This window comes from Antedon mediterranea, chromosome 2 (assembly GCF_964355755.1).
Source record: "Antedon mediterranea chromosome 2, ecAntMedi1.1, whole genome shotgun sequence".
Lineage (NCBI taxonomy): Eukaryota > Metazoa > Echinodermata > Crinoidea > Comatulida > Antedonidae > Antedon > Antedon mediterranea.
Window position 1 is genome coordinate 35,911,958 of NC_092671.1, and position 27,243 is coordinate 35,939,200.

General features: G+C 31.1%; 1 protein-coding gene across 1 annotated transcript in view; it reads right to left on the reverse strand.

The window, feature by feature from the left end:
* LOC140040905 (semaphorin-5B-like) overlaps positions 1-27,243 on the reverse strand; it is an 86,755-nt gene that overhangs the window by 13,980 nt on the left and 45,532 nt on the right. Inside the window, exons 9-15 of the mRNA XM_072087175.1 lie at positions 20,790-20,822; positions 15,219-15,327; positions 12,019-12,076; positions 11,359-11,491; positions 10,135-10,271; positions 8,049-8,119; positions 6,982-7,061 (exon numbers count right to left, since the gene is read on the reverse strand). Coding sequence (XP_071943276.1) covers positions 6,982-7,061; positions 8,049-8,119; positions 10,135-10,271; positions 11,359-11,491; positions 12,019-12,076; positions 15,219-15,327; positions 20,790-20,822 — 621 coding nt within the window. The remainder of the gene's footprint in view (positions 1-6,981; positions 7,062-8,048; positions 8,120-10,134; positions 10,272-11,358; positions 11,492-12,018; positions 12,077-15,218; positions 15,328-20,789; positions 20,823-27,243) is intronic.

Consider the following 27,243-nt stretch of genomic DNA (forward strand, 5'->3'; position numbering starts at 1 on the left):
CCTCTAATGTTAGCAAAGTTAACTTAATAATGTATCCATTTTACTATGTTTAATTCAATTGTTTTTCATTTAATATCTTAATTATTTTAAGATTTGTTTAAAATTTGAATTAAACAAGTTTTCAATTTTGCAATAAATATTTTCAAAGGCTGTATAAAGATTATTATTTTTAATTTCAACTGTTGAAATTTGTCAAATCCTATTGGAAAGATAAGCCCTAATATATCATTCTAGCCTACCGTCCAATGGGATCAAATGTTTGATACAATTGATTAGCCAATCAGATAGAATGTCTTAAAAAGCCTGGGGGAATACCACAGATCAAAGATAAAAAGAAGAATACACTTGGGAGATCTGACATAATAATCGTACCAGATATCATTATAACATCAATGTTATGTGATACACCAAGGGGATCTGATCTTTATCTACATCAATGCATTTCAATATTTTCACATAGGCTTTTATATGTATAAGACAAATGGATTTCTTAGAAAAAAAATCGTCTTTTTAAAATTAAATTTAATTTGAAAGGCATAGAATAAGCAACTAAAAACAATAATACTGAAAGTAAATTAAATATGGAACGGCAAAGATGAGAAAATCTCCAAGGGGGAAAGGTCACTAAGACTCAGGTCTAATTAATATGCCGATATAATACAGTAATACTCCCACCATCATTTTCTACTTATAATATATTTATTTCTGCTGCATATTTAGTAATAAATGTTATTATGTTATTATTAAATTCTACTTTTAATTTATGATAATATATTAAAAATACATTGCTTTTACAAATTTTCCAAAAATGCATCATCCAGTCGCCAGTTTGACCGAACAAGTGTCTATATCACCCATACTAAACTGTAATTATAATCATGATTTATGTTAATGAACGTGATTTAAACTTTATAAATACCACCATGGAGCCGTTATTATTTAAAATACAACTACAAAAGTTGTTAATAGTTCAAAGAATATTATGACAAAAAAACATATCATAAAATAATGTATCATTGGAGACATTTTTACTGTTTTGTTGTTAAGTTTATTCGTTTGTAAAAGTGCAATTGTATGGGGTTGCCCATACCATCTGTTCTAATCATGTCAACATGGGTCACATTCATTGTGGTTTGAATTATGTTGTAGTAGATTAAACATACTACAGATTTAACTCAGTATAAACATTGTTTTTGTCCAGACAAGATATTTTCATTTGACATATAATCATTGAAATAATGTTGCATGGCTGGTTATGGAAACACCAAAAAAAAGTTACACTACAGCATAGAAAAAATGCCAATTTTCTTGAATCAAAAGTACCCCCTTAAACAATACACTAAATAGCTCTTTTCATCCATCATGCTTATACGAAAAGGAAGCAGCCATTATGGTATCCTCTAAAAAGTTGGCTGATTGAAGAAAAACCAGCCAACAATTCACAAAATACAGGCTAAAGCTCTGTCCACATTATCAAACTAGTTTGACAACAAAAGTGTGATATGCCCAAATATGATGGTGATGTGCCCAAATATGGTAGTGATACAACATCATCATGTATATATTTGATTTGATTTTATTCGGTTTCACCATAAGATTACAAGACAATATGAATACAAACATTTTACAAGCAAATACATTAAATAAGAAACTAAGGATAGCCCATTAAGTCAGAAGAAAAATCAACTTAATTCCAATGGGGTACGTCCTTTAAATAGAGTTAACCCGTCTCGTGTTATTTACTACATTGTTATGACGACTAAGAGAGTAAGTGTATAGGAACTTACAGAGGTAACTAACTTTACAGTGGCGACGAGTATAAATTTATAGAATGGCTTTTCAGGTAAGCCCAATTGCCGGTTTTGATACGACGGACAGCCAAGCCCTCGGACAACGTTGGGAAAAATGGCGGAAATCTTTTGAGTTGTACATAGTTGCGAGCAACGTCAAAAACAACCAGCAAAAGAAGGCTATATTATTACATACAGCAGGGGAAGGAGTACAGGAGTTATTTGAAACGTTAACAAAGGAAGATGACACTTATGAAAAAGCAATCGAAGCGCTAAATGCTTATTTTTTGCCGAAGAAAAATGTTGCATTTGAAAGGCATGTTTATCGACAAGCTGTGCAGGAGAACGGGGAAACGATGGACAGTTTTGCTACACGCCTGAAGAAATTGATAAAAACATGTGAGTACGAAACTGAACTAGAAAAAGATATGATAAGAGATCAAATAATTGAAAAGTGTAGATCAAAGAAGTTGAGAATTAGATTGCTTAGAGAGGAAAAATTAACATTAGACAAAGCGTTAGAAATAGCACGGGCACATGAGCTAGCGGACACGCAGGCCCATCAAATGGAAGCTTCGAGATTACAGACCACGCAACAACAACAAGGTAGCGTCGAAGGCGCGTACGCGATGAGTCAAAACAACCGCCGCGAAGCAAGTCGCGATGGTAACCGAAAAAAGTGGGCGGAGTCTAAGAAAAGTTACAGTAGTGCTTCGAGCTCGAGTGGAGGAGATAAGACGTGTTATCGTTGTGGCAAACCAGGTCACATAGCTAAAGCTTGTAGTGTTGTGAATAACAAGAAATGTCATAATTGCGGAAAATCTGGACATTTTGCGGTAGTGTGCCAGTCAAAAAAACCAAGTAATCACTCAAGAAAGTCTAAACCAAGAAAAGTGTATCAAACCACGACGAACAGTAGTTCTGATAGTGATACTGATAACTCTGAGACTTTATTTGTTATAAAAACAAAAGATACTAAACCATTGTGTACTGTAAATGTTAACGGTAAAGATGTAAGGTGTTTGATTGATTCAGGAGCCAGTGTAAATATTATTAATTATGATATTGCTAGAGAATTAAACATAAAGATTAGGCCTAGCAAGATGAAAGTGTATACTTATGGATCAAAAGAACCATTAAGAGTAAAAGGAGAGTTTGATGCCTATGTGCATTATGGAAAAAAAGGTATAAATACAACATTTGTGGTAATTGATAATAAGGAATGTTGTACAATCCTTTGGGTATAGAGGTGCAAGTGATCTTAACATATTAAAGATAGATATGTTGTGTAATGTCCAAGTCAATGACAAAAATGATCAGTTGTTTAACGAATACAAGGATGTCTTTACCGGAGTTGGTAAATTAAAGAATTATGAATTAAAGATACATATTGATGATAAGGTACAGCCCATAGTTCAACCACAAAGAAGAATTCCTTTTAACTTAAGAAATGCAGTAGAAAGAAAGTTAAATGAGTTGTTAGATCATGACATAATAGAGCCGGTACAGGGTCCCACATCGTGGATATCACCACCAGTTTTTGTACCTAAGAAAAATAGTGATGATTTGAGAATGTGTATAGATATGCGTAGGGCAAATGAGGCCATAATGAGGGTTAGATATCCCATACCGACGATTGAAGAAGTTTTACATGACATGAATGGAGCCACACTATTCTCGAAAATAGATCTTAAATGGGGGTTCCACCAAATTGAACTGGATGATAAGTCACGTGACATAACTACATTCATAACACATTGTGGGTTATTTAGGTTTAAACGTCTCATGTTCGGTATTACAAGTGCCCCTGAAATGTTCCAGCATATCATGGAACAAGTACTGGCAAAATGTAAAGGGGTAAAGGTAATTGCCGATGACATAGTGGTGTATGGTTGTAATCAGAAAGAGCATGACGTAAATCTAAAGAATGTATTAAATACATTAAGAGAAAGAGGGTTAACGGCAAACTTGGACAAATGCAAGTTTGGTCTAGATAAGTTAGATTATATGGGAAATGTATTGTCCAAAGATGGATTAGAGGTGTCTAAACAAAAAGTAGTTGCTGTGAAAGAAGCAAAGGTTCCGACAAATGTTGCGGAAGTTAGAAGTTTCTTAGGTTTGGTCGGGTATTGTGGAAGATATATAAATAATCTTTCAACAAGGGAAGAACCATTACGAAGATTAACACGGGCAAAACAACCCTGGGTCTGGGGTAAAGAACAAAATGATTCTTTAAATGACCTGAAGAATGCACTTACAAGTGCAGAAGCAATGGCATATTACAATAACAAGGCTAAAACACAAGTTATAACTGATGCTTTTTATTCTAGTAGTTTTAATATTTTAAGTAAAGATTGCAATATTGTAAAATACGCTGACGATACTGTAATTAGTGGTTTTCTTTGCGATAGTAAGCATAATGTAAATGAATTTGTTAATGAAGTTGGAAGATTTGTTAATTGGTGTGAAGATATGAACTTAATACTTAATATTACTAAAACCAAAGAGATGATAATAGATTTTCGTAAAACCGCAGTTGAACATAATGTAATAACTATTAAAGAAACCGAGGTTGAAAGAGTAACTCAATACAAATACTTAGGTACTATAATTGACAACAAATTAAAATGGGAGTCAAACTCTCTCATGATTTCCAAGAAGGCATCTCAAAGGCTCTACTTTCTCAGAAAACTCAAGCAAATTAGAGTTGATAACACTATTTTAATTCTATTTTATCAAAGTATTATTCAAAGTATTTTATCTTTTAGCATTGGATGTTTTTATGGTAACTTTACTGAAAATGATAAGAAAAATATTGAGAGACCACGTAAAATTGCACAACGTATTATTAAAGCTGATCTAACGCCTTGTTCATTTATCTATGAAAAGAGTATTCTAAAAAAAGTTAACAATATTATGAAAGACCCCACTCATCCGTTACATTACTGTTATAACTTAAATAGATCAGGCATTAGGCTACGACCTCCAAGAGCAAATCATTGTAGAACTAGAAAATCCTTCGTTGTAAATAGCATTCATATTTTTAATTCTAATGTAAGACGTTAATGCAATTTTTAATAGTTTTACATTTTTAACAGTATTTTTAACTTTTTATCTTGTATTTTTAATCTGTTATAATACTGCACGTTTTTAAATTGTTGCAATACTGTTGTTTTAATCTACCAAGCAAAGTGAATTTCCATTTTATGGACAAATAAAATTTCTTGAATCTTGAATCTTGAATGCTAGCCCAGTTGGGGTAGGGGCAATTCTAGTACAAAAACAGGATGATGGCATGTTTAAGCCTGTGTTGTATGCCAGTAGATCGCTAACTGATGTCGAACGGAGGTATTCCCAAACAGAAAAAGAGGCCCTGGGGATAGTTTGGGCATGTGAGAGGTTCCATTTGTATCTGTACGGAATTAAGTTTGATTTAATTACAGATCATAAACCGTTAGAGGTTATTTACTCAGCACGATCGAAACCATCAGCGAGAATAGAACGCTGGGTTTTAAGATTACAACGGTATACTTTTAGTGTTATCTATAGACCAGGAAGGTTAAATGCTGCTGATGCCCTCTCAAGATTGCCACTTGTAGTAGAGTCTAAGAGAAATGTAGCTGAAGAGTATATATATTTTGTTGCAAAGAGTGCAACACCAATGGCCTTAACCACTAAAGAAATAGAACAAGTTTCAATGAAAGACGAAACAATGATATGCTTAAGGGAAGCAATCACTAATAATAATTGGTCAAATCCAAAAGTAGAAAGCTTCAAACATGTAAGAACGGAGCTAGCAGTAATAGGGAAGTTGATTTTAAGGCAACATAGAATTGTAGTGCCAGAAGAGTTAAGGAAACAAGTATTGAATTTGGCACATGAGGGACACCAAGGCATAGTAAAATGTAAATCTAGATTAAGGACAAAGGTTTGGTGGCCTGGAATCGATAGAGAAATTGAGAATTATGTAAAAGTGTGTCAGGCTTGTCAGGTAGTCGATAGACAAAGTAGACCTGAACCAATGAAACCAACCGATCTGCCACAAAAGCCATGGCAGCATATTGGTATTGATTTGTGTGGTCCGTTTCCTGGAGGGGAAAGCTTATTAGTAGCAGTGGACTATTATTCTAGATGGTTTGAGGTAGGTGTACTACACTCAACCACAGCAGGGAAAGTGATCGAGACCTTAGATAATTGGTTCACAACTCACGGATTACCAGAGATGATCGTGAGCGATAATGGTCCTCAGTTTAGAGGTGATGAGTTTAAGAGGTTCGTAAATGAGAACGGAATTTCTCACAGAAAAACTACACCTTATTCTCCTCAAGCAAACGGAGAAGTTGAAAGGCAGAATAAAACACTCCTAAAAGCTATTAGAGCAATGTCTGCCGAAGGGAAAGTGTGGAAGAGAGAGATTAATAAGTTTCTGTTGGCGTACAGAACAACACCACACTGTGTTACTGGTGAAAGTCCAGCACAATTGATGTATGGTAGACAACTCAGGACCAAGTTGCCTGAGATGGGTAATGAAGGGAGAGACCCAAACGATGATGATATTAGAGTTAAGGATTATGAAAGTAAAGTAAAACAGAAGGAATATTGGGATAAAAGAAAGAAATCGAAAGAATCAGAAATTAAGAAAGGAGATAAAGTGTTTGTGAAACAGGATAAGAAAAATAAGTTGAGTACGACTTATGGAGAGATGCCATATAGTGTAATAGAAAAGAAGGGAAACAGTGTTCAGATCGAAAACGATGAAGGTGTACAGAAACGAAGAAATGTAAAAGACCTTAAAAAGATTGAGTTTGAAAAGGGTAATGAGAAAGTAAATGAATCTGATGTTACAGAGTAGAAGTTTATAGTTTTAATGTTATAGTTTTAATGTTAGTTAATTTTAGTTGTTATCTTAAATGAGAAAAGAAGGGATGTAGTGTCTATAGACACGGCGACCGAGAGGTCAAAAGGTTGTAGAGCACATAAAGTGTGTGTGCGGTTTTGTTGTGCTGCGAGCACGCCATATCGATAATAAAGGCACCGTTGTTTGTGTTAAATAGAGTTAACCCGTCTCGTGTTATTTACTACATTGTTATGACGACTAAGAGAGTAAGTGTATAGGAACTTACAGAGGTAACTAACTTTACACCACTCTATCCATTTTCTCAATGAATAACAATTACAAAATAATACTTACAGGCATAAGATTGATCTCCTCTACAATGCAAGTTGACATTTGACCTGGCAGTGTCACAAGTTTCTTTACTTTACCTCCCTCTGAGGAGATGGAAAAATGAAATTCGGGTTATTAATGTCAATATCACCAATAATTTGGAGTTTTGCCAACAGATTATTCCTAACAGATTTTGACACCTGTTTGATCCTCAAGTACAATTGCTATAAACTAGTCCACTGCATATTGTTGACAATAGTTTAATATTAAATATAAAAAAAATACAAAGTAATAAGATGTTTTTTTAAAAAAAGAATTACGAAGGAAAAAAAATAAGCACATGTTTACAGACATGTATTTGTTCCCTTGTCTATCGTGGGCGTAAAATCACTTTCCTGGTCTTTTAATGCGTCATACATCATGTAAAGTATACGACATACAACATATTTGCAAATCGTTGGTTTAATAACTTTTGTATCATTCTGATAATTGTTAAAATTAAATGACTAGTTTATAATTTAATATGATACTACTTTTTATAGGATTACATTATTTAATAATTTCAATTTAATTTGTACCATTAAATATTATTAGATTAATAAAAAGATTCAGCACCAGATGTGAAGTATAGTTTTCCGGTCAGTATACGCATTAAAGCTCTGTCTACATTATCAAACTTTATGTGAAAAAAAAATGTGATGTGCCTATGGACATGATGATGTCATATCACTACCATATTTAAGCATAACACTACCATATTTGGGCACATCACACTTTTCTTGTCAAACTAGTTTGATAGTGTAGACAGTGCTTAATACATGAACAGTAGATTACATAATAATTACACCATTGACATATACAATGATGCAAGTAGTATTTTGACAGCAGTTCTGGACATTTTTTGTTTGTTATACACAGTTCACTTTTGGACTTTCTAGTTCTTCTTCCTAATTAAATTAACCTATAAACTCTCAAAAGGCTATAAAAACTGTGAGAAAAATATTCTTGTCTGTAGATTGATGTCGCTTACCCTTTTTACCTTTTTTCATTATAACACTTCAATATTAATTTAAATTGTTGTCACTATTTACCTGTGCCCAGAAAGACAACTTGATATTTCACTCCGTTTATAACAAATATGTCAACATTCAATTTAGTCACTCTAGAAATAATAGAAATATTGATAAAGATAAATATTTGTTTGTAGTAAAACTGAGATTTGGTAATAACAACATTTTACATGACTTTATTGCACTGTATTTTGACTTGTTAACGTTCAATTTTGGTAAAGTTGATTGAAAACAGTATTACAGTATCAAAAGTATTGATAAATGTAAAACTAAATCTATAAGAAAATACAGCAGAATCCTTCCTCTGTGATACCCTATTAAGGAGACACTTTCCCATGAAATAAACGAGAAATATATTTGAACACTACAACCATTCCCTATTCAGGGGACATCTCTATTAGGGCGATACGTTGTTGGGTCCTGAAGGGTCCCTTTAATATGGACTCTGCTGTAATTATAGTATACAAAAATCCAGTTTCTATTTGATAAAGTGAAACAAAAATGTTCCATAAATTTATTATCATTGAATATTGAAAATTTTGATATCATAATGTTTGTTAAATTTGAAACAAAAATTATTAGTCCAACTGTTCTTGTCGGGGAGTGATATTTGCATTTAATGAAATCACACGCGCACAGATCAGACAAACTCTATGCTCATACAGTGGGTTTCCTGTGTGTAAATGCAAGCAAACACATAGCGTAATACATTTGAATATTAGATCTCAAGGTGAAGGTCTGAGATTGGCTAGGTGTCATCTACAAGCCAACATCCACGGGGGATTGCCACGTTGTGTATCGTCACTCGTCAATTTCCTTTCACACGACTTGCTTATTACACGTAAGTGAAAAACAGAAATAGTTTAGTGTATCGTGTGTTTGAAACACATCAGTTAATGTTCGTTTCCATGTGTTTCTATTTGGACTGCAAAAAAAATATTTTTTTCTACCGTGTAACCTGTTTATTGTCAAGAAATCTTATCCTACGACGACCATTAAATGCTTTATTTAATCTTCAAAATGCTTAGCAAATGTGGGGCTGTATTATAAGTTGATACAAATTACTATTGTCTGTGTCTAGGTCTTCAACTGACTAAAATCACTTGGCAGTGGATGAATTGATAAATACAAGCTGATATTGAAATGATTTTTAGAATTTGTAATTATGTATGATCATATAATAATAATAATAGTTCATTCTTATATAGTGCATATAAACAAGCTCTCAATACGCTAAACATTATTACCCCAGTCATTTTTTTTTATCAAACATGTATGGAAACATACTCCCATAATGCAGCTAGTAATCAGCAGTGTCTTGATCTAACTGGGTACCCATTTATACACCTGGGTGGAGAGAGGCAAATGTAAGTAAAGTATCTTGCCTAAGGATACAAACAATGCGGCGAGAGTTGGATTCGAACCTCGATCTCACGATCAGTAGTCAAATGTCCAACATACTGCGCCACACACTCTACATGATAATGATCATCAATGTTTAAATATAAAGAGTTTAGTGTTTTAGTTAGTCAGACTTACATCATACAGCATGGTGAGTAAAATAAACAAAAATAGCAACTAAATACTGTTAATTATCTCTCATCCCTTCCAAGAGCATCAACGTTTAATTAATAGCATATTAGTGGCCTTATTAGTAATTTCTTATAAGTCATTGACTTATATCAAAATAGGTAATAAAGCTTATACAAAAAACTAGGGTAAATTATTCTTCCTTTGACATATATAAGTGACCTTACTTCACCATATTATACATTGAATGTAACCTCCCCCAAGGAATTAATATTTCTTCCAAATTGATGCGCACCACCTAAATGTGGTCTATATCCAACTTGGATTAATTACTGATATGACCCCCATCTATATTTTATCCATTTAATTTTTCCCGTTTCTTGTCATTTAACTTCCTTCAAAATGTGCCTTCCCAACATTTTTAATTAATATAATATGTTGGAATTCATTTTTGGATTAAGATCTGCTATAATCATGTCTCTTTAAGTTCATGTACTTTTTAAGTTTCTCCCCACCCTTAATCATACACTTTCTCTGCTTAATCTATTTACAAATCTTGTAAGCAATATAATTGTACCTTTCTTCGCCTTCCGCTTCCACATGGACTGGTCTATTTAGTAGTGGTTGCACAGCTCTATCCATAAGCTGGAATCGTGCCGCTTCTTTTAAGCTTCGGTCTGATTTTTTACGATCACTTGGACCTTTAAGATGACACTGAAAACCAAACACATTTTATAAACACTTGCTACATTTTTGTTCTCCATGATCCTGTTTCTGCTGCCAAAAAATAACCAGTTTAATAACAGTGTGAATAATTTAACCCCAATTTTTTGGGATCGGAAACAGGACAAATTTTCAATAACCGGTTAAATGGCAGCCTAAATATAATGGTTAAAAACACACAATCGATTCGCTGTTAGAATGCCATTTAACCGGTTATTGCTGTGTAACTTTTAGCTCATTCACAAACATAAATGAACAAAAATAAAGAGTTTTACAGATATTCAGATTGTTATGCAAAATCTCTAACATTTAGTTTTCACAAAATAATAGAGAAATATACAGTAACTAGATTTGATTTCAATATTTTATACTTAAGCTCTGTCTACACAATACTAAGAAAGTGTGATGTACCTGAAGATGGTAGAGATATGCTTAAATATGGTAATGTATAACATCATCATGTCCATATATGGGCACATTTTTTTGTCAAATGGGCAATCCAGTCAAAAGAAAGAATAAATAAATAAATAAAATAAGGTTTGATAGTGTATACAGAGCTTTAAACAATAATATAGTGGCATTGTTCAAGAAAGTGTTTATTTCTAAAGTTGCCTATCAGGAATTGACAGTTAATACAGCAAAATCCATCAGCATCAGCCAGGGACAAGGGATTTATGAGCAATTTGTAAACAAAATCATACAATCAATTGAAATGACAGCTTAATACTCTCAATTGGAACGTAAAAATGACTGTAAAGCTAATAGCAGTTGGTCAAGTAAATGGATGTATAGAATCAAAGCATCGTAAGTGTTGTTGTGCAAAGTAAAATCTGCATTCTTTTGAAATTCAAGAATGCTATTAATTTCATTCAATATTTACTAATTATGCTTTAGTATTCGTTTCGTGCGACAGAAAAAAAACTTGAAAAAAAAAAAAAAACTTTCTGAATAACTTCATTATGTTATAGAGTTTGCAGTACAACACATGTATTTTTAGTTCTAAAAAGAACTGTTGAGTTTGGTCAATATACATGGAACTAAATGTAAATGGTGAATTACAAATCTATATTAAACATACCTTAAAATTTGGGCTGTTGTTAGGATGAGGGCCCCATGAGCCCTCCTTGTGTTGTACTTTGTACGGTCCTTCAAACGCCTCATCAAAAGATGTCATGTCAAAAGCGCACACTGCTGAGCCACTCATACCATTTCTAGAAGTATGAATAAAATAAATAATCTTTATCAAATGAAAAAACATGTATAAATAAAATAAATAATCTTTATCAAATGAAAAAACATGATCAATTTGAGTGGCAGGATAATCATGAAATGATGAGTAGGAAAATTGTGAAGATAATGATACTAAAATAAAGGAGGCAGCTATAAGATGAAGACATGATATTTATGGTATATGATGATGTAAGGATCACAATTGGTGATGATTTAGTATGAGTAATCATATTAATGATAATGATTATGATGTGGCATTGCAATGTGTCATAATAATCATAATCATTATCTTAATGGGAGTGAGTGGCCGAGCGGTTAAGACAGTGGAACCGTAAATTTACGTAGCCATAACATCGGCAGGGGTTCGAGGCTCACTCACTCCATGGTTCTGGTGGTAGTCCAGTCTTTGACTGAAGAGGTTACCCAGTATAAATATAAATTTCAATTCAATTCAATTCAATTCAATGAGGGTTATTGTTTAATTAAATAATGATAAATATATCCATACCTTTGAGTGGTAAATACTCCATAAATTACCCCATCGGTTTCTTCGTACACAGCACTCTCTATAAATGAAAAAAAAAATAAATAAACATTTAAAAAACACGTACAAATGATTATGATGATACACAAAACACACATTTCTCATCATAAACACAATGGCTTTTGTTGAAATCGATCAAACAAAAGGGAATGTGAATTGTGTCTTGTCAGCAAATTTAAAACCATCATCCATGTAGTACACTCAGATCTGTGTGCAATCTTTCAATATTTCTTTATCTCTCCAAAATTTCTAGATTTACTTGCAAGATAAAACATTTTTTTTCTCCTCTGCAAATCCTTTAGGATGGTGTACAATACAGTCTCAGACAGCTGGCTTAAATATAATTATATAACTTATTCTCAAGTCATTCTCATTTATTTATCAAGGGAATGTGAGAACCAATGAACCCTTTTTTGGGATTACATTGGCACATGTTGTCTCCTATCACAAAAGTATATAAATTCAAATAGAAGACATTTCTTGAAAATCAATACTTAAATATTTGTAACCGTTCTTTAAAGATGTATTGTCCCCAAAAACATAAAAAAAGTAAGATTAATTAAATCAGACTGTGAATATGTTATTTTGTAGTTTTAATAAAGTTAATCACTTCCAAAGAAAAAAATATGGAAAAAAATAATGTTTTCACTTATAAAATGACAAAATAAATGGTTAAATTCAACCAAAAACCCATTGGCTGGTAGCCAATTTGACCATTTTTTGCTTTCAATTACAGTTTTTTCCGTTAAAATACATTTTTTTTTAATCCAATTTTTGGTCAAAGTGGATAACTATTATGTTACATTAAAATGGCATATTCAACCAAAAAATTTGTAAGAATTTTTTTTCAGGGGGACAATACATCTTTTACAACCTATATCTAACTTTAGCTTCAATTTGGTGCTAACAATTTATTCCAATTTTCCTTTCTTTTTAAACTTCATACGCATCCAATATCGCCAATTACAGGATGGATAAACTATTTTATAACTTATTTTGCTTATAAACTAAGTCTCATTTGAGGCTTAGGCAGTGGAGTTGTGAGTTACAACCCTGGCACAGGTCAGGATTGAACCCTGGATCTTCGGATTGGAAGGCAATCATGTTAACCACCAAGCTACAGTTCCACTACTTGTAAAATATTTAGAAAAATTTAGAAAGAGGGAAACAATCATTTGTAACTATTTGAAAAAGAGTGAATTGAATGGTAAACTGTAAGATATAATTTGAACCTAACAAAACAGAACAACTGGTAGATATGGGTTTCCTCTTTATGAAATTTCTTTCTCATGGAAAGGGTTATGCCCCTTGTAATCAGGATCTAACCAATAAATAATGCTTATGTTTGATCATGCATCAATTCATATCCTCTATCATTTTCTGCAAATAACATGATGTGGAAAGTTTTGGGGAGTACAGTACTGAAAATGAAATAAGTTATATAAATAAACTAGAAAAACTATTAGTAAGACAATACACAAAGCTACTATGAAATAATAAAATGACCTACAGTATCATAAATTCTCACGACACTAACTGTACTACCTAAGCCTTTATTGGTCAAATGGGTATTAAGTTAAGCCAGTATGATCTTTTTTTATTTATTACAATGTTGATTAAATAATATGCAATTTTAGCATGCATTTCACAATAATTGAATAATATAAAGTTCAATCCTACCACTTTATAAAAAAAAATACAAAAAAGGTATAAAATCTGGGATTTAGCATCCCAGGGTATTAGGCGCCAATTACACTTATCACTTGATCTGTCTCGTTATGCGCTTCTCTATATTAAATAACTTGACAAAGGCATTATAAGAGGATGGACTAATAGACAACAGAAAGGACTTTTAAAAAAAGCCATAAAATACTGTCGTTTATTCCAGTAGGGTCAAGATTACCATTTCTCTCACTGTGTACAAGTATATATCCTGCTAATAGTGCTTAATACATACTTGTTTAAAAGCTCTGTCTACACTATCAAACTAGTTTGACATAACAAGTGTGATGTGTCCAAATATGGCAGTGATATACCCAAATATGGTAGTGATATGACATCATCATGTTCATATATGGGCACATTACATTTTTTGTCACATCAAGCCATGGCATAGTTATTGAAAACTGTAAGTGTTAGGACAGTATTAGTATAAAATAGCCAAGAATTTGTACAGATTATTTCAAATTAAGTTAGGATTTAAAACTACAAATTTAATTGTTTGAAAACATTTAAAGGTGTGGATCTCAAGTGTTTTGGCATAACAATTGGGTTTTGAAGAAATCTTTGGAATAGCTGTTGAACATTGTAAACTTATAATCACAAATCTGTCAATCAAATTGACCCCACCGCCCCCTTTAAAATTAGTTAATCTGTTTGAGACACTTTGCTGTTATAAGTAAAATTAGAATGTGAACTTTATAGTACAAAATATTAACTCTGTCCTGAACACAATCAAATCAAAGTGTTCATTGCAGTAGTATAAATTCCAGACATATAAATTCTCAAAATTAGTTTTCAGTCAAAACAGTCCTTAAAAAAATATTATGAAAATATGATAGGTTGACAGGGTATGGAAAGAGTATAATGAAAGTTGACAACTTTATCATAATCATTTACATCAAGGGAATTGGCCCATAGAATAACCAAAAATCACAGGTAGTTAAGACAAAATAAATCTGTCAGTAACCGTCTGTCATTGATACAGGGACAGTTATATTTCTATATAAAATTAATATTAATTTTCTTTTAGGGCCTGGGTATAGGTATGCTGCTGTGTGGATTTTTAGCAGCTGGTTTAATTATGAAAAAGTTATTTTAGTTGGAAATAATGTATGTGTATAAATGGTGATAACATTATGAAATATCCACATTTTTCTTACAAATTACAAATACAGAATTTATTTTGAATAAAATTACGAATGATTTTTTCTTCCTCTTTCTTTTTTCTTATGTATCAAACACCAAGCAACTCGTCAATTACAGGATAAATTAACTACCGGTATTTTACAATTTATCATGCTTATAAGCTAAGCTCATTTGAGGCCTAAGAAGTGGAGTTAAGTCGTGAGTTACAACTTCAGCACTACATCAGGATTGAACCCTGAACCTTTGGATTGGAAGACAAGCATGTTAAAGTACCAAACTACAACTCCACTACTTACGCAATTCATGGAAGTAAAATGGATATTCTCCTGGAATTGAACAGTTGAGCCTGGCTTTCACGTATGTGGTCCAATTCTCGATCAACATGTATTCACCACCAGTGTCATTCTATGGAAGAAATCACAATTTAATTGAAAAGATGTGTCCTCCAAAAACATAAAAAATGAAGATTGATAAAATCAGACTTTGAATAGGCCATTTTGCAGTTTTTTATAAAGTTTCTTGATAAAAATGTTGTCACTTATAAAAAGACGAACGAAACGGTTAATTTCAAAACTCATTGTCTGACAGACAATCTAAGTATTTTTTCCTAAAATTACATTTTTTTCAGGCAATATTTTTTCAATCCAGTTTTTGGTCAAAGTGAATAACTATTATGTGACATTAAAGTGACATATTAAAAAAAAAATTGTTGTTAAATATTTTTTAGGAGACAATATATCTTTATTAACATAAAAACTCATTAAAACAATGATGAACATTTCAAACTTCCAAATATTTATGACCCAATTCTGACATATTTGGTTGGTCGTGGGGAATGGGTCATTCGCTAAAGAAGTCTACAGTCAATAGAAGCATTTTGAAATATCTTTTTAAAAATATATAGTGTTGTGATCAAAAGTTCAAATTTTTCTGAATAATATCATCACTAAATATTTAAAATATAATTCATGTTTTACAATTTCATCTTCAAATTAAATTGTTAAAAAATGTAATCTAAATGATACCAGATGTCAGCAGGACATTTATATGGACAGATTATAAACAACTTTATTTTAAACAGATAAATACTATCAAATCTATTGAAAAGCTTGAATAAACTTTATTTCTGTGACATACACTACATGTACTATATACAACCAAATATTAAAACTGACAGATAGGAGTCTGGGTAAAAGAAACTCTAGCACGTAATGACGCTAGCCAGGGTGTTGCAAATGTAGATGCCTAAAAGATACACAAACAGCCGGAAGGATGTTCTGCGACACAAGTCTATATAGCCTTATAATGTCTCTGGTAAAATGAAATATCATCGCATTGACTGTTATTAATTATAGTGTAAAGACTAAAATAAACTGTTTTCCATACTTCAATATTTTAAGGCCATGGTTCAACAAGTTGTGAAAATTCAACATTTTGGGAGTGAAAATCAATTTATTGACATTAAATCTAAATCTTATTAGAACATAACTTATTTCTCTATGAATATATTAAACAGCAAGACATGCTTGCAAAAAAAAATTCTTGAGCAAATATTTATGATTCATGTTTTTCCAAGATAACCAAATATCTATAATTGTTTTCTAATAAATAATTGCTTGATAAAACAAAGAATTTGATTTTAAACGTCAAATGTACAAAATTGAATCTGACAACTGATTAATTTAGCAATTTTGTCAAATTAATTTTAACTTTATTGTTGTTGAAAATTATTATTTGACTGACACACACACACATATAAAAATTAATAAACCTTTTTTTATTTTTTTATTTCTATTTTATTGTCAATATAATTAAAACAAGATACATGTTATTACTGTATATTTGGAAAATAAATAAAAAAATATTGCTAAATTCAAAAGCAAATTATTGAAAATGACAATTGGTATCATTGACAGATATAAATGAAGATATAAAATAAACAAAAAGCTAAACCAAACCAATAAAGTACATATATTACTTATTTCTATAAATATTTATTTTTAAAAAATCTTAAAGTTTAGACAATTCTGGCAAATGTTAGTAAATATGGTATAGTTACTTTTATACTACTGGTCTTGTCTAATTGCTAAAGTGTGCCCTCTTGTGTCCCATTGGAATAGAAACTTTATACAGTATTATAATGTTTGTATGAATTTTATATTTAATGTTATAAAATACAATTTCAATTTATATTGAAAAATATTTCTTTTTTTCAGTTTGTTTGTTGTAAGTGTATATTTATATGATTTCAGTAAAATTTCTCCTAAAAAACATAAAATACACTTTTAAAATTGATATTTTTACTAAATAGTTCAGCACCCATATTATTTTAGTCATTTCAAATTCTTTTAGTCATTTCATATTATTTTAGACATTTAATAATTCATATTTGTATATTTTGATGTTTGTACTATAAATAAAATATGCCACCATGAATGTTTAATGTTCCCCTGTTCCTCTTATAAATAATCTGCAAGCTGGCATTTTCTGCTTCAACATAAACCCACATAAGAATTACAACCCTACAGCACCTTAACATCATCTCCCATTTATCTTCCAAAGGGAAGCTTGACAATACTATATTGATTAATCATAAAACTTATCAATGGGGATATTTCACAACTCCAGACAGACGATTTAAGTGGGTCTGAGCCTAAAGGTCAGGGCTACGGCACGTGATGATCAACGAGAAATCCGCATTTTACCTTGCTATAATGCGTGCAGATTCCCTTCATGATATCATGTTAATGACGAATGACTAAGCAGATAGAAATTAATTTTATTAAAAAAAGTAGCCAAACGAATTAATTTACATTCTTTCTTCAGGACAAGTTAGTCAAACTTTATGCTTGTAATAAAAACCTATATTATTTTAATATAGATATTATTTTTTTCAAAAAAACCAAATAACCGATACATATATATTTTTTTCTTTTTCTTCACTTGCACTGATGAAGGGCTAGTGTTGCCCGAAAGCTCTGCTAACTTTTCTGGCTGTTTTACTTTTGTATCTCCATTGAGATCCAGCCACTGATACCCACAGCATTGTCATTTTTTTTTCAGAACAATAATAAGTCAATCTTTTATGATTAATCTAAAACCCCATAATTTTTTTCTAAACTATGAATGAACCTTATTTTTAAAAACCTATAATCATTTTTCTTCCCTGGAAACATTTGTAATTTTTTTCCCAATTTTTAAAATGTAATAGAACTTGGTTGTTTTGCTCAAACAAAAATCATTACTAATACCAAACAATGATAGCATTTTTTTTTATTTGTGCAGATTTTTTAGATTATTTTTTATAGTTGTTTTGTATGCCATGTTTCATCGTATTAACCTTGCCTATTCATTAAGGTATATATAAGACCTTTTTTAAAAGCCGCACAAAACAACAAACGATATCGGTAACTACAAAGACTAAACTGGAAAAACATGTTTTCTATTATAAAAATATTGTCTCCTTCTTTGTCTTTCAATATTGCCTAAGCGAAGGTTAAGCCAGTCTCTTTATCTTATCATATTTTATCAATACGAGGGATAAAATTGTAATTATTTGAACCTCGATAACTCTGATTATATGAAGTCATGGGTTTGTAAATCCTCTTTATAATTATTGCATTTCCCATAGGATTCACAACTATATCCTCTATCACCCAATATCAATGTCAAATTTATTATGGAATTTAACCAAAAAAATCCATAAAAAATGTATTTCTAAGATAATATCAAGAAAGTGTATCAATCCTTATTTTACATGACTTTTAGTTACATAAAGATATTAATTATTATTTTGCACTGATGAAGGGCTAGTGTTGCCTGAAAGCTCTGCTAACTTTTCTGGCTGTTTTCTTTATTGTTTTGATTTAGCTTTTTGCTTATTTTATTTTGTACCTCCATTGAGGAGATCCAGCCACTGATACCCACAGCATTGTCATTTTTGCAGTAATGTGCCTTTGGATTAAATTATCATTTTTATATACATATGATTTGTTCTTTTTAAATTTGATATTTACAAAGGTACAAAATATAAAATTTTTATTAAAATTTTATTTATTTTTTTTTTTTTTTTCAATTTCTTCATGATGATTTGTAATGTTTACCTGAAATCATATATTAAAGTTTAATCATCATTTACGTTTTATATGTTGTTGTTTATATTTGTATGGACGCACCACCGAAAGGTGTGTGTCACTGATTCGAAAGTGAGTACCAATAAAATACTGAACATCAAAAATGGGTGCAGAAAATCAAAAAGGTGTTTTTAATTTAAAACAAACATTCCGAAAGTAGAAGAGAAAGCATAGATTTGAATAGAAACAAATGTGACCTGCCGTTCAAATTTCAAGTCAAGGTTCACAGTTTAAAAAAAAATAGTTATCGCATTTTAACGTGTCTGATACAAGTTTACACCAAAAATTGCTACTTTAATGGAGATTGTCAGAGACATTTCGGAAATTTAAACTGCTTTATGCTCTCAAATTAAATGGTGATTTTAACATTTTCAAATAAATTATTTAAATACTTTGAAAATTAGTCGGACTGCAGATAGTAACAATCCGATCCCTGTCAGTCAGTCCAACACATACTGCGGTAACGTCTAAAGCTCGGTCTACACTATCAAATTAGTTTGACAAAAAAAGTGTGATGTGCTCAAATATGCTAGTGATATGTCCAAATATGGTAATGATATGACATCATCATGTACATATATGGGCACATCACATTTTTTTGTCACATAATGTTTGATAGTGTAGACAGAGCTTTAACTGCAAATCCCCCAATAAGAAAACATATAGGTCTCACTCGTTAAATTGCGATTAGAAATGCTGTTGACCATGTCATTAGAAAATATTCAGTAGTGGCATGTTAAAAATTATATGATGCTTTTAAAGTAACATATTTATGTATTAATAATATATTTAAAGGTCATATTTTATGACTGTCATTTACAGATAATGTAATAGTGGTAACAAAGTTTGTGATATTTCTCAACTTTTGATGTTAGATTATAAGTAATAACATTGGAACCAATTAAGACATCAGAAAGCTGACCAAAATGTTTGATGTTCGAAGTTGGTAGCAGGCCAGAAGTTTCTGACCCCTAACTGATTATTAATTTATTTTCTCTATGGACTCCCATACATTATAATGCTGTTGTAGCTTATGTCATTAGAATAACTATGCTAAAAGCACAGGCTTACTTTTATAAATAAGCACAGTAGTTATATGATAATTGATAGCCAATGGAATTTGCAAATGAACACATAATAAATAGTACTAATAAAGGGTGCATGAGCTATTTTAAGGAAGAGAAAACATGGGTGCAATAAATTTAAGCGCAGATGTTGATCAAACATGTGCGCATAATTAAAGGTCTCGACTTTTTAATTTGATGCAATATTTTAAATACATTCACATTACATAACTATGTTGAAATACAACATGAAGCGACCTACATCTGCATCGCCATCATTAAAAAGAAAAACATTCGTATTAAATGTCGGCATACGCAAACTACACTCCTGAGGTTTTAATAGATTATGATGGCTAAAGAACCAGAAAATATTTCAACAGCCAAATGATTATGTCAAACTGATCTGCATGTCTTGATTAATAAAAATTCTTTTGGGACGTCTTTATAAGCCATTTTCTAAGATTTTGTTTCTTTAGACTTAAGAATATCAAAGAATGACTTCCTATTTTCACTGGTCTGCCAACATTTAACTGATTCAGCTCTCTGAAACATGTTCAACTTACACCCACCTTATAACTTTATCGTTTCCCAACCAAAGACAAAAGTTATGCTGGAAGTACATGAGTTAATTTTGTTTAAATATGAAATTTAATATGTACAAAGTTCTTACCTTACAAATTCGTGCCACCCTTGAGTAGATAGCCTAAAAGAAAAAAAAAACTTGTTTTATAATAATTAAAATTGTTTGTGGAAAAAGTGATAAACAAATATTGTTATACAATCGATGCCTTTTGTACAAGAACAGTATAGCTGTGTGTAACACAAAAAAAAACTTATTGCCTATTATATATTCTAAGATAAATAACATTCATTTTAAAAAGAGCAACTGTTTTAAGAACATAATGTGGTCATTCATACAGTACAGTACATGACCCGGTTATTGGTGCCCTATAGAAATATCAAAATATATAAATTTAAAATTAAATGACTTAACATACAAACAAATTGGTCAAAGTTTATTCATAGAACATGGTTTATCCATTTGGCCTGAGTATGACATTTGTTTTTCTTTAAATTATATTTTAAGATGGACTAGCTAGATTAGCTAGAATTTGACGTCACCTAAGAGAAATTTCATCTTTATTTAAATGAAAAAAAGTAATGAGATTTTAATATCTTCCAGAAATCTTAATTTGATTTCAATTAAAGTTTCTTTATACTCAATTTGTTAACATTATTCAAAAAATTTAGAAAGTGCCCCTTCTAAATCTGAAAGTGAATAGGCCATTACGTTTTCTTAAATACCATTACAACAACTTCCAAAAATGGTGCTAACTATGTTAGAGCAACTCTTAACTCAGCATCTCAAAGTTTAAAGTTTACATTTAGTATATAAACATGTAAATACGTTTTAAAGAAATCTAGCTTAATATTTTGAAGCCCAAATGACTTGTGCAAATAATTTCCACTGCAGATGGCCACTTGAGATTTAGTATCAAGAAGTTGCTCTGTTTCACTGTTTGTTTAGCTTGTCTGATAGGATTTTTTGAAAGGATTTAAGTGTCTCTCCCCCCAGCAATCACAAATAAACATGGTAATCACTCACTAAAGAATTATCGTGATTACAAATTTAAGTATCAACAGAAAAATAAAATGATTTTGATGTGAATGTCATACCAGCAATTATTGGCTATCACAAGCCAACACTTCACTTTAATTCATAAAGTGCACTTTTAAAACTAGAGATAGAAAGTGATGGAAGAGAGTTAGATAGCCTAACAAGCTTAGCTTGAGCTTGCTCGTTTGTGGAAAAACGAATCCCCTTTGTAAAAATCTAGTATGTAGGCCTACTTCTGATTGAACGTTCTTTATAAAAATAAAGATGGAATCATAGATTGAAATCTTTCCCATGGTCTAAGAGAAAACTTCCAAATTTGCAACGGCAGTTCGATGGTGACAAAATGTATAGTCCCTAAACTTTTTAGAAGAGTGTAGCATTGAAGTACAAGTATGGTACTTATGAGTAATACATAATCCATTACAGTACATTTAGACATAGCCAATCTGTCATTACCATAATCATTTCAATAGCAAGCCAAGGTTATTGCAACCATGACCATTTTAAAACATAGACCCCATCATCTCCTTCTCACAGTTGTTGACAAATTAAATCATTTTACAACTGTTTCAAATTAGAAAAATGTCCATTTATTTACTATACTATTTTACAATCTTGAAAATCGTTGACTAAGTCGCTTATTGCACAGAGGCATTTAGTTAGGCGAGGCCGGAGTTTATTACAAAATGAAAAAACAAAACGAATTATGAATGGTTCATTAAATTTAATGGGCAAGCTTTATAATGAAAATTTAAGACTAAGAAAAATTGTTATTTGATGAAATCATAGCATGCGAACAATATGTTTGGCGATACGGTAATCCACACTTGAGATAGTGTATAAAGATAAGGCATTTGAGGTGATGGTTATTAGTTTGATATAAATTTGTATTTTGTATGAGAACAATACATAGATTAACCCAGTAAAATCAACATACAAATAGTAGTGTAAAATAATAGAGAATAATTTTGGTTTATTTGCAAGATTGGGTTACTTTTGTTACTGTACTTTATTTACAAGAATTGCTACAGTTTTGTTCATTTTGTTCCCATTTATTTACAGTATTGTACAGTGTATAAAGCTGTATAAAAGTCCCAATGTAATGTAATATGTACTCTTATTTCATTCTCAAGTATTTTAAAGTGCATTCTCACATTCTTCTATTGAGTGTGAACATGTAATTAAAAAGCTATTATGTTAAAACGATGTTTATTTAAAGTTATTCAAACATGTCTTGGGTTTCTGAAAACTGAAATGAAATGCTTATCAATCAAAAATTTACTACTGTTGAGTGAAAGTGGTGTGTTAGTTTATTTGAAGGGGACCAAGTATGTCTGGCAAATAAACTTGAAAAAACCCTCAAATAAACAAACAGAACCCAATGTTTATAGATCATGTGGTAGGTGATGTTATTGCTCATGTGAATGATGTAAACAGAGGTGATAGCCAAAAGAGTTTGTCAGGTGCGGACATTTGTCTTTGGGATATGTTGTACTATCCGGGGAGGTAAAACTACTATACCTCCTTGCTGTACTGTATAATTCATGGAAACGAAGGTGATAACCTAAAAAGTTTGTCAGATGCGGAGTTTGCTGTATATTATTATGTCCATATATGGGCACAGGGCACATCACACTTTTTTGTCACATAAAGTTGATAGTGTAGACAGAGCTTTAGTAGAGGATCAGTAAGTTATAAAATCAATTATACTGTAGTGACCAGATCATTTGGTCCAACAAAGGAGGTATAAATATACAACTCTTGCAAGCTGGTACAATTTCCATTCACTGCATGATTCATACTGTATATCAGCAGAAGCATATATTGCATAGCGCACACTCCTAACATTTTCCCTATTTAGGGACAGTTCCAAGGTGATATAAACCAGTCAAAAACAGAAATGCTTGGCCAAGGGAGTGTCAACAAATTCTAGCAATATAGGAAGGAAGGCATGTATTCAAATTTAACATGTAACGATGTAATTTACTCATTTAGTCACAGGAACATTTGATTATGAAAGTCATTTTAAACATTTATTTGAGGATAAAATTAGAAAACAAGACTATGATCATACATAAAATAAAATGCTACAAGTAATTTCATTAATAATAATTATTCTCAAGGTTTCTGGCAAATATCATAAATATAAAATGTGTTATATGATATAAGGTTTTCATGAAATAAATATACCGTATGAATATACATCTTCACAGGGTTCTTTTTTTCTAATAGCCTATTAAGTAATTCACTTAATTAAGATTGTAAACATTTATGTAATTTAAATTAAAAACATTATCCTCATCATGATCAAATAATTAATTAATTATTCAAAATAATAATGTAATGAAAAATGTATTGTTTACTGTGTCAAACAATTTAATAATAGATTTAATATTTGGAATATACATTTATTGGCAACAATGGCACAAACTCCTTAAAATAATTGATGACACTATTAATTAATCTTAATTTGTACTTTTAATTAATAATCGTTAATCAATACAAATCATAAAGAAGAAGAAAGAAAGAAGAAATTATTACATCTGTTGAACTTATGATAGCAACGATGGATTCTTTCTTTGTGACTCACGCAAAGTATTTGTAATATTTTAAAACAATTATTATTGATGATAAACAGTCATAGCCAATTGTTAAAAAAATTATTAAATTATGAAATAATAAATGAAGAATGACATGTTTGCATTCATACCATGAGGAGAACCACTTTCTAAAATTCTATTCCATTAATATCTATTTTCAAGTTGAATCTATAAAAAAAGAACATCATCTTTCAGATGAGTCGTTAAGCTGTTGGTCAATCAAAGTTCAACCCACTGTACATGGCCATTAATCATGACTACAGGTATTTTGAAAATACATTTTTCTATATCTTTTTAATGACATTTTCTGTTCATAGTTTCATATTTTTCCCCTTGTTCATTTCACAGGAAAGTGTCCCTTTAAAAGTAGTTTCCTCTGTAAAAGAATGTTACAAAGGAGGGGTTTTACTGTGTTAAAATTCTAAACTTTATCAAACTTCTTGAAAAAATTCATCTGGTTCAAATGACAACACAGAGTAAGGATGAGTGATGATCAAAAATCAATTCGTCACTCGTGTGAACAAGGTTGCCGATGGAAGCAGCCGAAAGATAGGAAAATAGTCTATTTTTTATGGTTTACCAAATGAAAAATAAAATACTAACATTTATCAAACTTGACGTTATTGTTTTATAATGCTTTAGTGTCTTTTGGTAATCTTAGTCGTGTTCCTATAAAAATTGTAATATTGCATCATCGCGGCGGAGAAGATGAATATAATTTACTGTTACAAAAACAGGTGCGTTGGGGACGAACAATGCTAAAGGAATGCTAACAACATTTTACAAGACAAGATTAATTACTATAAGCATTTCAATATAAGACTCACAATGCAACAGATGGCTGTATATTCTTTTTGTAAATATTACCAACATTATCTAATTTTTATATTTAATAATAAATATGTGAAATATTTGAATACTTCAAAAGAAATAGTCATTTTTCCGATTGACACACAAAGAGAAATTAGTTTTAATTCAACCGTGATCAGATTTGATTTTTTGTCGATTTTGGCCCCAAATGGCATTTATTTGTGGGCGCAGAATGTACATTGTTCTTTTTTATGTAATATAAAAGATTAAAAATGATTGATGCATTTAAAAATCTGTAGTCAATAACTTCTTTATATGTATAGAAATTAATTTGCGATATAATCTGTGTTCGCGTGCCAAGTTTTCAATTCAATTATAGATGCCTCAATGGGTTGAGAGTCTTGTTTGAAACTGTACTGTGTTTATGAGAATATATTGGTTGTTGAAAATACAATTTGCGATATTATTAATTTATCAAGTTGCATTATTATTATATAGGCTTAATAAGCTCTGTTTATACTATCAAACTAGTTTCACAAAAAAAAAAGTTTGATGTACCGAAATATGTCGATATGGGCACATCACATTTTATTGTCACATAATGTTTGATAGTGTGTAAACAGAACAGAATATAACGAATCTAGGGAACAAACTGATTTACTGTCTTGGTTACCAAAATTTGGTTTTGGTAGATGGATTTACCACTGCTACCGTGGTTGGCCTATATGGGTCATTCCATATAAAAGTTGGGATGGGCTAGTATCCAAAGATATAGGTTTATATGAACTAATTCTTATTAAACCATATACTGTATATTCTAGTTGGAAGATATCCAAATAACTCATATTCATAACTCAAAAATAAACACCCACAGTATTTTCCATCAAATTCTCTAAAAGCATTTTAGAATTGACAATTTGTCTTGCACCAACAGCTTCTATCCAACCAGTTAATCCGTTGTCCAAAGTCAAAAGAAATGACAGCTTTTATAAATCTTAACGCAGACAAAGAAATAAAATGCGTTGGAATTTGATACAATCCGCGACAATTCCACCGTAACAGTGTCAGTTTGGATAAATACCTAACAAATACTATAAGTTTATGGAAATATAACTGTGTTTAGTTTAACTACAGGCTATGTTTACTTTACATAAAAAAGTTCCTTTTGCTTAAAATTGCGTTTCAGACTTATATTGTGTTTCCATTTATATATACCGGTAGGTGAATTGTCGGGCCCACTAAGGGATTATTTAAAATTGGATCAATTTAATTCTTAGTTTATCTTCCTGATGAAAAAATGTATTAAAAAAAAGTCATATGCATCAACAGCGAGCAACTCGTTAATTACAGGATGGATAAATTATTTTATAATTTATCGTGCATATAAAATAAGTCTCATTGAGGCATAGGTCAGGATTGACCTTGATACTAGGTCAGGATTGACCTTGATACTAGGTCAGGATTGACCTTGATACTAGGTCAGGATTGATCTTGATACTAGGTCAGGATTGACCTTGATACTAGGTCAGGATTGACCTTGATACTAGGTCAGGATTGACCTTGATACTAGGTCAGGATTGAACACTGGACCTTAGGATTGGAAGGCAAGCATGTTAACCACCAAGCTACAGCTCCACTCATGATATTTGTTTATTTTTAAATTACTGTCAGAAAGTGTACACAAACAAGGAAAATCAAATAGTTACTATAAAATAATAATGAAAATACCTCTACATAATACTACATAATACTATTATTGATTGATATTATTAATTTTTCCAGTTGTCACAGTTCAGAGCAATGTACTTCGACAAAAATGTTGCTACAAAAAAGTGGATTGCAGGATTAATGAAAATAATTCTGGGCTTAAGACCCTAAAATAGTCTGGGTAGATTAGCCCAGCAAACAACATGTATAATCCTGCAGTATAACATCACATTAAACTATCTTTTTTAAAGAGAAAGTTGACTATTAATACTATTAGATACGCATGATCCCAATTTTGTCTTATCATATGACAGTGAATTGTATACAATATACAATATAAACACAAAGCTTGGAGACAGTTTTTATGTTTAACAATGGAAAGACCTTGG